At 37.8% G+C, this 16828-nt stretch overlaps 2 protein-coding genes across 4 annotated transcripts in view; one reads left to right on the forward strand and one right to left on the reverse strand.

Annotated features, from left to right (window-relative positions):
- The window catches only part of LOC139816735 (uncharacterized), a 293006-nt gene extending 286323 nt beyond the window's left edge, over positions 1 to 6683 (forward strand). For both annotated transcript variants that reach the window (XM_071784440.1, XM_071784441.1), the window contains exons 14-23: positions 976 to 1420; positions 1500 to 1752; positions 2153 to 2228; positions 2324 to 2497; positions 2579 to 2950; positions 3084 to 3227; positions 3321 to 3534; positions 3623 to 3739; positions 3822 to 4025; positions 4120 to 6683. In XM_071784440.1, the coding sequence (XP_071640541.1) occupies positions 976 to 1420; positions 1500 to 1752; positions 2153 to 2228; positions 2324 to 2497; positions 2579 to 2950; positions 3084 to 3227; positions 3321 to 3534; positions 3623 to 3739; positions 3822 to 4025; positions 4120 to 4340 (2220 nt within the window). In that variant the 3' untranslated portion in view covers positions 4341 to 6683. The remainder of the gene's footprint in view (positions 1 to 975; positions 1421 to 1499; positions 1753 to 2152; positions 2229 to 2323; positions 2498 to 2578; positions 2951 to 3083; positions 3228 to 3320; positions 3535 to 3622; positions 3740 to 3821; positions 4026 to 4119) is intronic.
- Positions 6377 to 9138, reverse strand: Syx17 (syntaxin 17). 2 transcript variants are annotated; one of them, XM_071784445.1, is made up of 5 exons: positions 8702 to 9138; positions 8437 to 8632; positions 8121 to 8341; positions 7748 to 7964; positions 6377 to 7645 (listed from the first exon to the last, which is right to left on the reverse strand). In XM_071784445.1, exons 1-5 carry the CDS (start codon positions 8831 to 8833, stop codon positions 7476 to 7478), a joined length of 936 nt encoding a protein of 311 aa, XP_071640546.1. In that variant the 5' UTR covers positions 8834 to 9138; the 3' UTR covers positions 6377 to 7475. The 2 variants fall into 2 exon arrangements, with proteins under 2 accessions (XP_071640546.1, XP_071640547.1); XM_071784446.1 differs by having other exon boundaries at positions 6377 to 7624; positions 8702 to 9134.
- Between the last annotated feature and the right edge of the window lie 7690 nt (positions 9139 to 16828).

Below are 16828 nucleotides of genomic sequence, written 5' to 3' on the forward strand. Positions count from 1 at the left end.
GGGAGACGTGATATTTCATCAGAGGGTGTAACGTGACGCGTATCATGCGTCGACCAACGTTACGTGCGAAATACTTTCTTCTTCGTGCAGAAGCCGTCTCGAACGTCCCCCCGCACATCAGATGTCGTCCGGGCGTCTTCGATCACGCATACTAATGCGTTATCTATGTATACCTAATAAGTAAAGGAGAAATTTCTTTCAGTCGCGGACGACTTATCACGAGCGCGTTACGTCGTCGATATTACGCGTAACCGTGCGTGGCACGCATACGATTCTTATCCGTGACGCGGCGGTCTCTCTCTCGATCGCATATTGCATCCGGAGCTACATCGTGGGACGAGATACGAGAGCGTCTTTCGTCACGGGCACTCGATCGAACAGTCCGTGCTCCAGGATGCAGCCGAGCCGTGTCTAAGTGGATTTCACGCTCGCACGAATGCGAGAGTACGTGTATCATCGCGCGGTGATGCGATACGCGAGCGGAACGAGCGTGGCACGCGGAGATTTTCTGTGTAAACGCGCGTGTTATCCATCCGTGCGAGTTGTACGGTGGCGGCCGGTACGGACCCCCCTGGCTTATCGCGACATTATTTACCCCCATATGTCGATTTATGGCCCCTCCATTAGGGACGGGTCTGCCGGGCACCGCGGGAGATCCTGCAACTCCGACGCCGAGGCGGGGGGGACCGGAATATCGTCTCTCATCGAGACGGGAGATTCTTGTCCTTTATCACGCCCTTCGTTATGAGTTTGTGGATGAAATATTCGTCTGACTTCCATTACCATCCCGTATTCGTCGCGCGAAGTTCTAAATGAAATTCTAGATCAGATTCCGGATGGAACTCTCCGGCGGTAATGAGTAACGCAGGAAAATACATCCGCCGAATTAATAATTTGTTCTTGGATTACGATCGAAATTACGATACGCACGAAGAGCATTTGTCATTTTGATTTGTGTTCTTCTTTGTGTTACAGAGACACCTGGACAAGGGGAGCGATCTTGCCGAGGCGGCGAGCGCGAGCGGACTTCGCGAGCTCGCGAGATCTCTGAAGCAGCATCTACGAGGCTTCGGCTCGCGCTTGGAGGACAGGCGAGAATACCTGGAGGACACGTCGAGATGCTGCCTCCTGCAGGATCGCGCCTACGAGTGGGCGCAAGAGGCTCGCCTAGCGAGCGACAGGAGGGCCCAGCAATTCTTGATGGCGAGGCCGCCTCTACCGCCCGAACACTTCACCGAGATGATGGCCTTGGCGGAGAAACTCGGTAACGAAGTCCTCCTGGATCAATGTCGCATCGCCCGGCACAAGTGCGCGGAAGCCCTCGAGATCGCCAGGACCACGTCCGCGCCGGGGAGTCCCGCGAGGAGAAGATCTTTCGCCGCTTCCGAGTCGACCTCCTGGGACGACACCTTGGCCAAAAGTGAGGTTTCTTCTTTTTCCCTTTTCTTAGAGTTGTTGCAAGAAGAATATCTACATGTTGGGATTACACATGTTTTCAGGAACGTCTTGGGACGATAGCGACAGCAGCGCGTCTTATGCTTGCCCGATGGAAAGTGTCGGGTCAGCTGGTAGCGGTGGTCGGCCGGTGCTAGACAACATCGCCGAACTTCGAGAGAGTGCCGAGCAGCTTCTGGACTGCTCGCCACCGCGTACGCCTCCGCGAAGCCCGGCACCACGGAGGCTGGTTAAGCCGCCAGTGAACTCGCACCTTCACAGATCAGCCAGTATCGCGCCAGGAATGAAGGCGAAAAAGTACGATGCTCGTACAGCTTTGATACCAATCTTTTATCTTTTATTCTTTTACCGTACTTGAACCCAAAATTTCCAAGAAAGTTAAGAATTGATATTGATAAAACCATAATAAACCTCCATTTTTTCTTTATCTAACACCTTTCCTTTAAGTTTTCTTTTGGATCGAGCATTTGACTTCTCATCATTTTTAATTTGATAAAACCAATCAAAATAAAAGAAATTTTGTATTGTAAAATGGATCGGTAAAGTCATTAGTGTGTCCTAGGTGTGACATTTTATTGCTGCGTCATTGCTATTTTTAATAGCGACCCATTGTTCCCCCGTAATTTCCGTTATGCCATCGTACTGATTGTTATACCGTTTCTTCGTAACGTCGTTAACGAAGAATTTCACCTTGCAGAACAATACTGCTCATAATGAGGGAGATGATACAGACTGAACGAGACTACGTCAAGTCCCTCGAGTATATAATAGAGGTAATTATTATAATGTGCGCATCGTTAGAGTTTATTCTCGCGTAATTTCATTATTTATCGCGCGTGCTGAGCGTAATATCTGTACTTTCTTGAAGAACTATATTCCGGAACTCGTACGAGAGGACATCCCGCAGGCTCTCAGAGGCCAGAGAAACGTGATCTTCGGGAATGTCGAGAAGATATACGAGTTTCACAGTCAACACTTTCTACGCGAACTAGAGCAGTGCGAGCAATCGCCCATGCTGGTGGGACAATGCTTCCTCCGACACGTAAGCATGACTATATCGAAATTGACAATTTAATCCAACACATAAAAGGGAGATTTCACGTGAATAATAAATTTCTTGCAGGAGAAGAAATTTTATCTTTATGCCTTGTACAATAAGAATAAACCAAATTCGGATTCGCTGATGGCGGAATACGGCACGAGCTTCTTCAAACAGAAGCAATTAGAGTTGGGAGATAAAATGGACTTAGCTAGTTATTTGCTGAAACCGGTTCAGCGAATGGGAAAATACGCTTTGCTACTTCAGCAGCTGGTCAAAGCTGGTACAGATTTATCGGAACAATTGTCCGGCAAAGAGGAGAAAGACGAGAAGGAAGATGGCATGAAACCGATGGTAGAAGGTGAAGCGGATTTGAGGGCTGCCGAGCAGATGGTTCGATTTCAGCTTCGACATGGGAACGATCTTTTGGCGATGGATTCGCTTCGTGATTGTGACGTAAGTTTCATTTTGTTGTGCTAAAATAATAAAATAAAATTAGTAATTATCCATTTCAGTGAATATAAATGAGTATTAAAATAATTTACATAAATATATTGCACAATGCAAAAGACGTGATATTATTTCCTAGGTAAATGTAAAAGAACAAGGCAGGCTGTTGCGGCAAAACGAATTTTTAGTCTGGCAAGGAAAAGGCAAAAAATGCCTGCGTCAAGTCTTCCTGTTCGAAGATCTTATACTCTTCAGTAAGGCAAGGAGATTCCCCGATAGAAAGGTAAGATTTTCTGCATGTTTGCTCTGCGTGCATTTTAACACTATTTTATGTCTCTGTTTCATTTTTGTTACTTACATGTATATATTTTTTCAGAATCTTGATATTTACATCTATAAACATAGCATTAAAACGACAGATATCGGCTTGACTGCCGTTATCGCGGACTCGCCTACAAAATTCGAGATCTGGTTCCGCAAAAGGAAACCAGGAGATACATACACGTTACAGTGCGCGAGTGAGGATATTAAGAAAGCCTGGACCGAGGAACTCAGCAACCTCTTATGGAAGCAGGCGCTTCGAAACAGAGGTAATTCGCTATTTTCACTTCGTTTATTAATATAAATATATAAATTTTAAAGAGGGCGAATTACTATCGATGATATTTTACTTTTTAGAAGTGCGCCTGGCGGAGATGTCGAGCATGGGCATTGGGAATAAGCCGTGTTTAGATATAAGGCCTAGTGCAGATCAGATAAACGATCGCTCCATCAGTGTGGCTCAACTCTCGAAGAGTGAGTACAATTCGCGAATTATCGAAAACCATTTGCTTATATCGCTGAATATTAAAACAATTATTTGCATTTGTCTGTATAGCACCCAGATTTAGGAACTCTATAGCGGTATCAATGACGGAGGACTCCAGTCGTTGCAGCAGAAGGCCGCACAGCGTAATTTCCGTCAGCTCATCTTCGAGCAGCGGTGGAAGCAGCGGCCCCCCTACGACGCTTAATCTTGGATTAGACACGAGTCCACGACCGCATCATCGTAGTACTACACTGAACAGTCAATGTAGCGTTGGTGAGTATTATGCCTTGATCTCAGTGATTTGATTTTTTAAAGAAATTCGACATCGATATTAATTTATTAAATGATGTTAATGTTCCCATTGCAGAGAGTGGTATTATCGCTGACATTTCAATCGTGTCTGATGATGGGGGTGACGGCACTGAAAGAAGCCACTGGAATTCAACCCTGGAGAGTCCTACGTCGCTACCTACGACTTCCACTCCATTGCAGTCGCCAACCAGCGCAACAGCGGCAACGGTTACCCCTGCTTCCTCGACGGATACGAATCTCACATCTTATGACCAAGACATGTCTATTAATCTATGAAGTTTTCTCGACACGCGAACCATCGGGAAAAAACGAGTTTATCATTGATTCACTTGCAAGTTTGTGTTACGATTACAGAGACGTAACATATTATCGTGGCATATTTAGATAGGTACAATGAGGTAATATCGTCGCACGCGTACTGTAGCACTAGAATGCATTGTATCCTTGAGCAACTATAGTTTGACAACATAATGGAGAAAAATATAAAGCCACATGCAATTCGGTAGGTCGCCGCATTACGCTTAACACGTGTGCCCAGCTACGAATTTGTAATCGCATTACATAAACGTAGATTTTTATCTTAAAGTTGCGGAAGTGGAGTACCGAATTTTGACATTTAACTTTCAAGTGAATCCGTCTGTGAATCTATCTTTTGATACGCTTCGAAATATCCACAGATTTATGAGATCGTAAAGCTATTACTTATGAAGCTCAGGTTTCTGAAGTAATGGCAACGTGTATTTTCTTATTCCGTCTATTAATTTTACCAATGTGCTCAAGACGACGTGAGATAAACATGTTCTATCAAATGTACATTCACATGTCGCGGTATGCTACAGTACCATAAACGATATGCACTCGTCGCCATCCTCATTTACATTGGCATTCCTGATTACAGTGGCGGAAAATTTTGCGAAATTTCCGATGACTTACGACAGAGCGAAAGAGAGAAGAGAGTTTTATACATTTATTTATATTATAGTTAATAAATAGTAATATTTCAATTCCACATTGTGTTCGCGCTTATTGTATTATATTAAGGGAAATATATGATGATCTTAGAGAGGTATTTCATACAGAAATTGGAGAAAATATATATATTTTCCTTAATTATCATCTATTATATCGATGCTATCTCTCAAAGAGATGTAATAAGTTGATTATGGATTATATATTCAGGAATGTCAAATCACTGCGCACACATACATACCAATTTGTAATATAATGTAATATCAAAGGTTTATACAATGTAGCCACAAGTAATATAACCGATAGTCTATATATTATTTCCAGATTATATATTAAATATATATATATATAGATATATATATAAAATATTATATTCTTTTTATGTCAGAGTCATTTGTAAAACCTTTTATCACACGTCGTAGATGTAAATCTAACTCTGGCCTGTACTTGAAAGCCAAATTTCTGTTCTTTTTATGAAATACTATTATGTTTAAGAAATAAATTTGTTTCTATACATGTGTGGATAAATGTTTTGGAACAGCTTAGGATCAATTAGAGTGGTAAGCTTGCCTTAAGACAATCCACACTACATATTCCAATGTTCTTTTTCATAAATCAATTAATTCAACTATGCAGAATCGATCATATTATCTAACGGCTAATCGGAAAAATTTCTTGTATGATATTTGTTAAATTATTTGTATAATTATTGTTAAAAATTGTAAAACTTGCAAGCAATTGTAAAAGATAATATTTGAGAAACGGAAAAATTAAGATCAACTTTAAATTTTTAAACAGTAGTCATTTAACTCTTTAAATTCGAGTAAATGTGAATAATAGCGGTTTATATGTGATTCTGCATCGTTACATTTGCTTCCAAATAAGTCGATTAATTAGCCATCTTCATTGCCAAGGTCTGTCAAGGTATTGTAAGTACCTTATGGATAGTGACCAAACTGTTTATTTTATATCTTTTGTGTGAAGAGAAAAGTCGCAAATATTTAGAAGTGTAGTTGTAGATCATAGAGTATTACAAAGAACTTTGGCACAGTCCGATGCACCCTATTTTATTACGAATTGTATTCAAATCGCAATTTACAATAATTTTCAATCAAACGTAATTACCTATTTGTTCATCTGAATTTCAATTACATTAATATGCCATGCATACATCGGTGCACCTGGCTGAGCATCCCGAGCTTCGAAAGTAAAACTAAGCGAAAGAAAGTAAACAATCTCTATTTTCCACAATACTGTGAATACGTGTTTGGTGTTGCTTTTGAATAGGGATGTTGGAGTAACAATAATAACAACATAGTACCTTATAAGAAAATATGCCGATAGTCACTTAATATTACATGTTCTTAGATATTTATTAATATTTTTTTAAGTAGAACATTTTAGTCTCTAGATTAAGTATTCCCATTATAAATGAAATGTATATATTACATTTAATAACACACGATTATTTCAGTATTGTACTGTGTCTAACACCGATGTATTTTATTACTTGCTAAATATACTGTATTGGGTGCCTTTTGTAGAGAACTCAAATGTTTTTGTGAACGTTATCAGACCGTATTATCTACCACGTATGTCTACCATTTCCAGTATGTAATTATTTGCCGGAATAAATATTTCGATGTTTTATATGTTTCGATTGTTTATTACAATCGCCATTTCGGCATATCGTATATTTTACGTAGTATTCTCTGCAAATAGTTTAATAATTTGCACATAATATGATAATGCAAAGCACTTTTATATTTTATGTAGCATGCACTTCTTGATTGAAGTGCGAAAAGCAATATCTTCTGAGACAATCTACGTCAAAGTGCAAAATATATAATGGCGAAAATTAAATTTCTATTAACGTAAACTTTTTTAATTATGCATTTATCAAGTCTTACTTTCGGACGTGTCCGTTTTATATTAATTCGTAGGAGAGCACTTACAAGTAGCTGCAATGTTTAAAAACTTACAGACTATGATAAGTATTTTAATAATTTAAAGCAGTTACAAGGCACGCAAGAGGCATATAAAAGTCATTATTTTATAAAAGAGACATCTCCTTATCTCTTTAACCTGATTTTAGCCGTGCATATATTTACTGTGACAAGTTCTGTGTAAAGTACAATGATCTTATAATACATTGTTAAATAGGTTACATTTTAAAAGATTTACAAGTTTGAAGACTAGTCATTTGTTTCCTTCTAGCATACAAAGTTATAAATACTAAGTCATAAAAGTTAAAAAATCTCCCTCAAAGAATTTTTAAACTACGTAGCTTTACAAAATTTATATAGTTTTTATATACAAATAAAAAACATGTCCACAAAAAATAGGAAAATGTACAAATATCTTAGCAATTTACAATTATATAACAGTGCACTTCTTTTTACGTTTAAAATTAATGTCGCCTGTCGACGAAGTCATCGTTTGTCACAAATGTTTTTTGTCTTGTTTTAAATCGTCAGGACAAGAGGCAGATTTCTTAACACTTTTGAGATCTATTGTCGATTTATCTAAACACGGTTCTTGTTTTCGCGATTCTACTTGTTTCTTTTTCAATAATGATCCTCCTGTGAAACCTAAAGATGAATAATTGCACACTATCTTTATTTCTCATTTCATCGTCTCTTATGTAATTATTCAGCTCTTATATAATTATTTCAGTATTCAATTTTAATTTTATATAAATTCATACAACTTACCTAAAATACCACAACCCACAGCAGCAAGACCACCAATTTTCAATCCAGCTAACAAACCTATTGGTCCTCCAATACATGTGCCCAGCATAGCGCCTGCTAGGGGATACGCAGCGACTTTATATCTGGAAGCCTTCTGCAGGTATTTTGCACCTTCGTTCACGTTTATTTGAGTCTCCTCAATGTTGTCTTCCATATTATCCACCATTTCTTTCTGATCCTACATGATTGCAAGAAAATATACATTTAATGATAATAAAGACTAATAAACTCCCTTTCTCACATGGTGATGATGTATGAAAACATTTAAAAACACTTGTTACTTAATTATCCCTCTTCAAATACCATGTGACACAAGGTGGAATTATATACTTACATGTACAACTTTATTAAATTCAACGAAGAGCTCGTGCAACTGTTGTATTTCCCCTTGCAGTCGATTCCAGACTTGCATACATGTCTGCTGGCGTTGCAAATCTTCCTGCTCTGCTTGCAATTGGATACCACTGTCATGAAGCGGATGCGGAAGCTCTTCTGACTCACTTACAGGCGAAGGTGATGTCGTAGGTGGTGATGTCGAAAAATTCAATTCCATCTCTATAAACGACACATTTGTATCCATATTAGTTTCCTATAATTTTATGCCAATCAAAATTAAGAGGGAGTATCATATGTTGCATTGCGTTTCTTACCTAAATACTCCTCGATCGCGCTCATGATACTCGATCGTGCATTCGTTGTCAATTTGTCAAATTTACCGATGTCAACATCGAGGACCTGTGCTCTAAGAGTGTCCATCTGGTACAACAACTCCTTCAGTTGCTTGACGATCCGAGAGACATTCACATGCTCCCTTCGTACCTGTTCCCAATCCTGTTGATTCTGATACTGCAAAGATTTTAAAAGGCTCGTATCAAGGACTCTAAACAATATGAGATATGTGTAAAACAGACTCACCTTTTTGATATTGTTCTTGTGTCGCTTTAACAAATTCACATGATGCGGAATGGCAACGTTAAAATTATTGATCTGGATCTCCAGACGTCTAATAGGCTGCTTGATCGTAACACTCTCCGATAACGCTGACATGTCTCTGGGGCGAAGTGCTCCTCCGCACGATTATGATTCTGTGTATTTTTCTTTGTATCTCTTTGCGGATTCGAGCCACAATCGCAAAGTTCACTCTTTTCAATCCTTTTGCAGTTCTTATAGTGGAAATTTTTTTCCCTCTTCTTTGCGATAAAAAATGTCGGTCGATAATAAAATACGGTGATAATTTGGTAACTGCGTTTTATTATTTTGCCAGATCCGTTGCGTGCCTTGTCCCAAAATAAACGATCAGCTGTTGATCTACTCCGTCGTTTACACGCGCGCACAAAAAGACTGTCAAAAAAAGACTGTGAATGTTGTCCCCATCTGTAGTCGTAAATTCGTACTAAAACGGCTACAAGTTTCAACACGACACTGTAAGATGACAGATGATGTACCATTCAAGACTCCGAGCCCCGTATTGTTTTACTGTAATAAGAAAAAAAATTGCTAAATATTAGATTGATTACAAGATGTGATTTTCTTTTTCTCATAAACTTTTTATGTTAATAAAACAAAAAATCTGTCAAACAAATAAATATTTTTAAATATTTTTACTAATTTTTATTATATAGTATTTTATTGAAACTTGATATTATTTGCTCGTAAAATATGATCTATCTTTGTTCATGCTGCATTAATAATAATTGTTTAATATTACATTTTAATGGGACCTTTGGCCGGACGATCTTTAATTTTTGTCAGATTTCAGGATACAATGCTATATTTATAATTTTGTAAAAAAATATATACGCTCATATTCTAACTCTTTGAGCGTTTTTCGTTTACTGCACGTACAGTTCGTAAAACTACAATTCTATTGCGAATTTCGATTTATCGCGTCTAGAGCAGGCTTTGTTCGCAAAATGCAAACGAAATTAATGTTGCCTCGATGAACGTGTATATATTTCGCGTTTATATCGTTCGTCAAAAGTGCGCTTTTGTGCAAATGATCGCGAAATGGAACGTCAGGTGACGTGTAACATTTCACTCAAATGTCCTGTAATAACGAGCGCTAATGTGATAACGAAAAGAAGAATCGTCAAACGCGATTAATTAGCGCGCGTCGCGGCCGCGCGCCGCGCATGCGCGGCCGCGAAACTGACCCGTCGCCATTTTGGTTTCGCGCGCTTTCGCGTCGGTCGCCGGCACGCGAGCTACCCGGCGGTTTCCGCGTCAAAAAGCAGTCTCGCGTGCGAATAAACGTCGGGAGTGCCGAATAAAGTGCCGAATAATGTGCGGTCGCCGCTAAAAGCGGTTAATCGGCGCGCGCGCGCGATAACAGGTAACGCGGGTAAACCGCCGTTTGTGCCAGGCGTTGTCGTGTCCGCTCGTTGTTGCGTCCGCTCGTTCGAAATCGTGCGTTTGACACGTACCGTCAATAACATAATCGGTTGATCGTCGCGTACACACCTTTACAGCCGTTTTCTCGCTACACCGCGCACTGCGCAATCGCGCGGGTATTAAATTAAGTGGCGGCCGGCCCGTCGGACAGATGAATTAATTCATCAGGTATGTATAAAATACATGTATATGTAATTGTAATTAGGCTCTGAATTGTGAATAACATTGGCAATAACACATTAACATTGTGAATTCTTTCAAGTCGAAATGTGCGGAGCTTGATAAGCGGGCAATGGTTTCCTGAGGAAGCGAAAATCTGCCTCCTGTTTCTTAACCTCTTGACTGCCGATGACGAGAATTCTCGTCATTTTGGACTTTGCGTTTAGTGCCAACAGAATGCATCTTCTCGTCATGAAATTAATGACTGAAACAAGGTACGTACATTTAGGAGTTTTTGGGTGTGCTGCATATGATTTTAAAGTTATATTTGAACAAAATATGTTTAAACAGTTTGATGATAGTTTTCATAAAGATTTCTGACATAAATTATTTTAATTTGACTTGAAATTCGTTATCAGCACCATCAGAAACCTCTCTACGTCATTAATTTTCGAGAATCTTTCGTTTTTAGTATTTTAGGACTACTATTTTAAGACTCCATGTTAAATGGCAGTTAAAGGTCTGATATACGTAATTGATATTTAATTGTGAAAGTTTAATAACCTTTTTTTTAATATAATTAAAGAAAGTATTCCGCCCCGATAAGAGGGGCGGAATACTTGCGGGATATGAAAGGGGCATTAGTGTTTGTGAAAGTTTGTTTAATGTTAAATACACGGTATAATTACTTTGAGAAAAAAAGTTGTTAACTTGACTAAATATTTTCAACTAATTATTATTTTTTTTAATTGAAATATTTATGTATTTAAATTAAATACGATATATTAAATCTAACATGACATAATTTGACTCAAATACTTATCATGATAAATACTTAAATTAAAAAAATAATAATCAGTTGAAAATATTGAGTTAACAACTTTTTTTCGTGCCCGCCACCTTTCGATATTTGCATCGACGTGAAAGAATTCTTAGATTCAGTTTGTATCGTTTTAAATTTTAACGAACAACACGCCGGAGATGCATAATCTATCGGAAACTCGTAATAAAGGTTCGGAAGGGAAGCCGCGAGTGGTGGATGCATGAATTTCACGAGAGTCGATATGTCGATTTACCACGCATTACCTCTGACACACAATCCATTTCCGCGAATTGAAGATTCGACGTGAACGGCATGGCACCCGAAGGTTCCGCGTACTTTTATCCCGCGTTCGCCGGAAGTTATGGGCAGCACGCGCGCGAGATGTAATGCACGCGGGATGATCAATTATGCGCTACTCTGCGACTTCCGTTGCTCGGTGTGCGTCCCGATGAATTTTACAAGGGTCGCCGAATGTACAATTTGGTATAAAGCCCGGCGAAGCTTTTGGTAATGAAAAACCGATTGCGATCAAATAGGCTCCTGGGCTGCTGGTGACGTGTAATCGAGTCTTCTCTTCTGTCGCTTCGCCGTATCCACCCCCCGCCCTCCCCTCCTCGGCCTCTTTTTGTCTTCCCTTTCGTCCTCCTCTCCCCTGTCCATCTCGTCCTCTCTCTGTCCCTTGATTTTCCTCCCTATTCCACCCGTGCTTCTTCCTCCACCCATGGCATGATTCCTCCTCCGGCTTCCATTAGCCGCCATACGTCGTCTGTACACAGAGATCCGTTTTGTCCTGCTTTCGCGTGACCTTTTATTTCAAACTACCGCATTCAAATTACCGCGGGCTATCTGGATATTCGATCCTTTGACCTTTTGTCGCCGGACGTTTAGAAGCGCTTTTAAACACCGGCCAGGATTTTCTCCGTCGTTCACCGCCTACACTTAGGCCGTGTTAAATACAGAATAAAGGATAATTCACTTTTTTCTTGAATTAATTTTAATTATTTAATGAGCATGTATACGTCTCTCATGTGTATACGTGATTTTATTTCGCGTATACAAAGTGTCATTCATCTTCTTTGAGACAGTCTGACTTCTTCAGTGGTTCGCTTTTAATATTCACTTTTAGCTTTTAGCATATTTCCTTTAATGTAATAAAAAATAATAAAAACCTGGAAATTATTTAATTAACATGAATGTAATGGAAAGTTGCTTTTCTATAATACTCTTATGATTTTATCGTTGCAAAGGTTTAAATTCTAAAATGCATTTTAATCTTGTTGTTTCTGACTCTATAGCATATTCGCAAATTCGGTAGAAGATCCGCGAGAAATGTTATTCTAATCTCAAAAGAAAAATATATTAAAAATATTGCAGAAATACATTTTTTTTAATCTACTCTAAAATTGGTTTAATTTTTATAGCTGTTATATATTGCAGGATCCATATATTGTAAATTATTCCATTTTTATTAATAGAAACATGAATTTTTCATGTCGACTTGTTCATCAACCATATTGAGCATGAGGGAAATGTTAAAAGGCAATTAGATTTTAATTTTATATGAAAAAGTAATTAAGATTCCGAGATATTAAGTTTGCGGACATTTCTGCTATTCGAACTGACTTGGCTCGCGTATCGTAGATATGTGATGTGAAATTAATTATATCTGACATCCCCGTGAGCCGGAGAGAGGGCGACGATCACGCTTTGTCTCCTCTCGTTCGTTAATTAGGGAATCCGAATCCGGAGTCTCTAAGGCGCAGGTTACGTATAAATTCGGAAGTAGCGTTATCTCGTAACAAAGTAACGTGCCTGGCGTTCGAATGCAGCCGCACTAGGCTAGCAATGGTTAGGAACTGTCTCCGTTTATTTACCGCGTTCTACTTATTTAAATATATAGGTACGCAATACTTATTTCTTTATTATTAGCAATTTAGGAAAATATACATAACACAAGAACGACTGTTAACTTTTCGCAGTCCAGGCTTTTTTCGGTAAAATACACATTTTAATTAATTTAACACATGTTGATCTATACCTTCACGCAGATATTTCTAGAAATGATACATACATATGTTTGATTACTTTAATAAATCTATGTTAAAAACGAATGTTGAAAATACTCATAAAACGTATCAGTTTGACGCAAGCTTATATCTTTTACTACATTTGGACTTGGTTAGGAACCTCACCGATCTGATTGCAGACCAACACGCTGCATTCTAATGGTAGTGCCTTCTTTTTCTTGTGCATACAAAAGCGTTGTGATTCCTTCATCTTTTTTCTTACGTTTATTTCTTTTAATAATTAGCTCATTGATATTCCGAAGTAACATTAATCCCGAACTGCAGAAAAATCATAGTCTCAGGCTACAGTCAACGTGACGCTACAAATGCTTTGGAGCGTTCTTCTTCTCTTTCTTTCTTCATTGAAAGAAAAGAGAAGAGGAATGCTTCGAAGCATTTGTAGCGTCACGTTGACCGTAGCCTATGTCTGATTTTATTCGGAATACTGAAATTGTGGATACATATCGTAAATACATATGTTAAATAAGCAAGCAAATGTATCGAAATACCCAATTATTGCATAATTTGTACATGTTATAATTGGGTTGTATTAAAGAAGAACTTGAACTATAATATAATAATAATACGGATAATATATAGTAATAATATTCATATTAATAATATTAACGACAAAATAGAGATAGATATTGAAGTATACGCTTCGTAACTATTTCATACTGCCGGCGACAGCTTCACGAATAATTTAGTACACAGCGCAGCTACATGGTGAGGCGTTAATGACGCGACATCCGGCTGGAGAGTAATAGCCCGCCCGAATTAATTCTCTCGGCTGCATGCTTTTAGCAAAGTAGATTTTATTGCCGTCTTGCATTCGTGCGACGAAGTCGCCAAATTATAGTTGCGTAACGGCACCGTAGTTAAACATTGACCGTTTAACTAATCCTTGCCACAGTTACGTCCCGCACGATAATGTCCTACCGCGCGACACACACTCGTATTCATATTCAAATATTTCTCAGTGCATGACAGTATAATTTTGCACCGCGTATAACCACCGTCGATATTGCGGTCCCCGCAATCAAATTCACGTTCTGTTACATACACACACATAGACACACACTTACATACACACATACACGTGTATACGAGTTAATTAAACAGAAATTTTTTATACAACGAATTTCCGCGAAATGACTCTAGGACAAGTTCGATAGTCCGTCATCACGAATTATCAATATTGAAGTTTATGTCCAATTTTCTGACGCAAAAATTCCTAGCGTTTTCGATAACGAGTTTACCATTTTGGCCAAACCAAACGGCGAATTGTGAAATCCAACGTAGCCGCGACGACTCGTGTTGTCATTTGTGCCATTTGCACAAATTTTGCCATTCGAAATGGATTTTGCCATCCATATGTGGAATTTATGGAATAAAACTCGTAGATGGTTTCACAGTTTATGAAACTTTTGGTCGTAATGTTATCCTATCGATTATCTCGTTGTCAGAATCGCTCATACCGTGTTACGCGGTGCTTTGTATTTTTTTTAAATCTGCGAATTAATTCCTTTATCGCGATAAACTGCGTAAATAAAAAAATATTCTCGCGACAAACATAATATCCTTCTTTCGTGATCATTAACATTGCAAATATTGATGAATGTTGTCGGTGGCAGATTTCTCGAAACGAATAAGTCTTATTCCGCATGATTTTCAGAGGAAGCAGGTAGATTTCAATCAATGTAGATTTAATGTCGTTTGCGAGAACTGATAGGCGCCTATTGAATATAGAGGTTGTATTGGCAGACCGCGCCGATACTTTATGCGGGCGTTATTGAAATATCGCTGCCGGAAGAAATATTGCGTGGCGCGCGTTCTAAATCTTCCTAATACCAAAAGCGTGATGAGATTGCAGATTACAAAACCGGTTTTTACCAATGATACATCGCAGATCATTATTTAATAAAATCTTTCAATATCTGCTAACCGATTAATTATTTTATTCAGCTTTAGAAAGAGAAAAATGCGCGAAATATTTTTAACAGATTGACGATGATAATTCATTGCTTTTTCGTATACAGCGATGCATTTTGTTAAAAATGTAATAACTAAAATGTTTCTTTTATTACGGAAATAATCGTGCGGAACGCAATTTATATCCCAGAGGTCGAAAATCGAGGAAACATTACTGTTCTCTCCGTTCAAGCTCATAGGAATTACCAATACAATTTTACGCTTTATGATTAATTAAACAAATTAAATTATTATTAGGGTATTATGCACTTCCCTGATGCTGACAGGAAAGAATGTAACTTGTCATGTGCAGTATGTAACATGTATGTATAATGATGCATGTATTAGGAATTGGAGTAGAAAATACGTGATCATCGATGCTATTAAAAGTCGTATGTTCTCGAATGTAATTATATAGTAACATATTTTTTAATATAAAAAATTAATTCGTATGCAATCTCTCTCTCTTATGTAGATTTTTTAATTTATTAATTTTTTGGGAAAATTCTAATTTCTACCACAATAATTAAAGAAATATTATCTTTATTATAATATTCTTTGGATTGAAATAAAAAAGTTATTACTACAATTTGTATATATAACAAAAAATTATAATTAATTACTTTTTTAAATTTCTTTTTATTTATTTTTAAATAAAGCTTTTAAATACATACATCAATTAAGTAAAAAATTTCAAGAAAAATAAAAATTCCATCAATTATATTGAAATGTGGAATTCTGAAAATAAGATGTCTAGCTTCAGAAAGAGGTCAAATACGCGTAGCGTATTTACTGGCATGTGGCAGAGCAAGATCACTTATGGGATGAAAATAAATTACTTTCCGTCGCTATATGAGATCAACTTCTCTCTTACATGTTTTATGTGGCACGCGCAGCAAGCAAATAGCGATGCACGGCAGCCATAATACCGTTTCCACGAGTTGAAATTTAGCCGAATGGGCAATCTTTATGCGTTCACTAGAAACCATTTGTGTGCATATCACGTGTATGTTGTATAACAATTTTTAATTGCCTGTCAACGGAAATTTCACTAAATTTTGTAACAAAACGATAGTTTATTTGATCGTTACATTTTTTATTTTCAATAAATGTTGCATTACAAATTGTTGCATGAAGAAGAATTGTAGAATAAGAAAAATTGACGTAATAATTTGTTGTTCGAAAAAATTATATTTTGTTCTTTTTTTAACATCGAATATTTTACCGCGTTTGCAAAACACTTATGACAAATTCAAAGAACATGCAATATCTATAGAAGCGCTTTTTGATCGAGAATAACTGCAGTAATAAATGTTGCATTTACATAAATATAATCGCGCTTTACCATGCCATTCTGTTGAGAAATATAACGAAAACGTCGCGTGTTTTCTATTATCGCGAACGATAAAATTAAATTCTTTATGGCACATTTTTTTTCCACGGCTACGTATATAATTAGCTGCTATATCGGGACAATTCTTTAGTTCTTTTTGATCAATTGTACATCCGAATCGCATGTCGTTTTATCTAAGAAATGTGTGGAGTTTGTACTAGCGATGCACACATATCTATCCTATCTTATTTACCGTATCATTTAACGCTTTCATTACAAACGGATAAACTTCTAAAATA

Source organism: Temnothorax longispinosus, chromosome 7 (assembly GCF_030848805.1).
Source record: "Temnothorax longispinosus isolate EJ_2023e chromosome 7, Tlon_JGU_v1, whole genome shotgun sequence".
Classification (NCBI taxonomy): domain Eukaryota; kingdom Metazoa; phylum Arthropoda; class Insecta; order Hymenoptera; family Formicidae; genus Temnothorax; species Temnothorax longispinosus.

What these genes read in the sequence shown, in the direction of transcription:
- Syx17 (XM_071784445.1), bottom strand. Translation starts at nt 8,833, where the DNA reads ATGTCAGCGTTATCGGAGAGTGTTACGATCAAGCAGCCTATTAGACGT. An exon ending in CGCGATCGAGGAGTATTTAG is followed by an intron (nt 8,342 to 8,436) that starts GTAAGAAACGCA and finishes TGTCGTTTATAG; the next exon opens with AGATGGAATTGAATTTTTCG. An exon ending in AATTTAATAAAGTTGTACAT is followed by an intron (nt 7,965 to 8,120) that starts GTAAGTATATAA and finishes GCAATCATGTAG; the next exon opens with GATCAGAAAGAAATGGTGGA.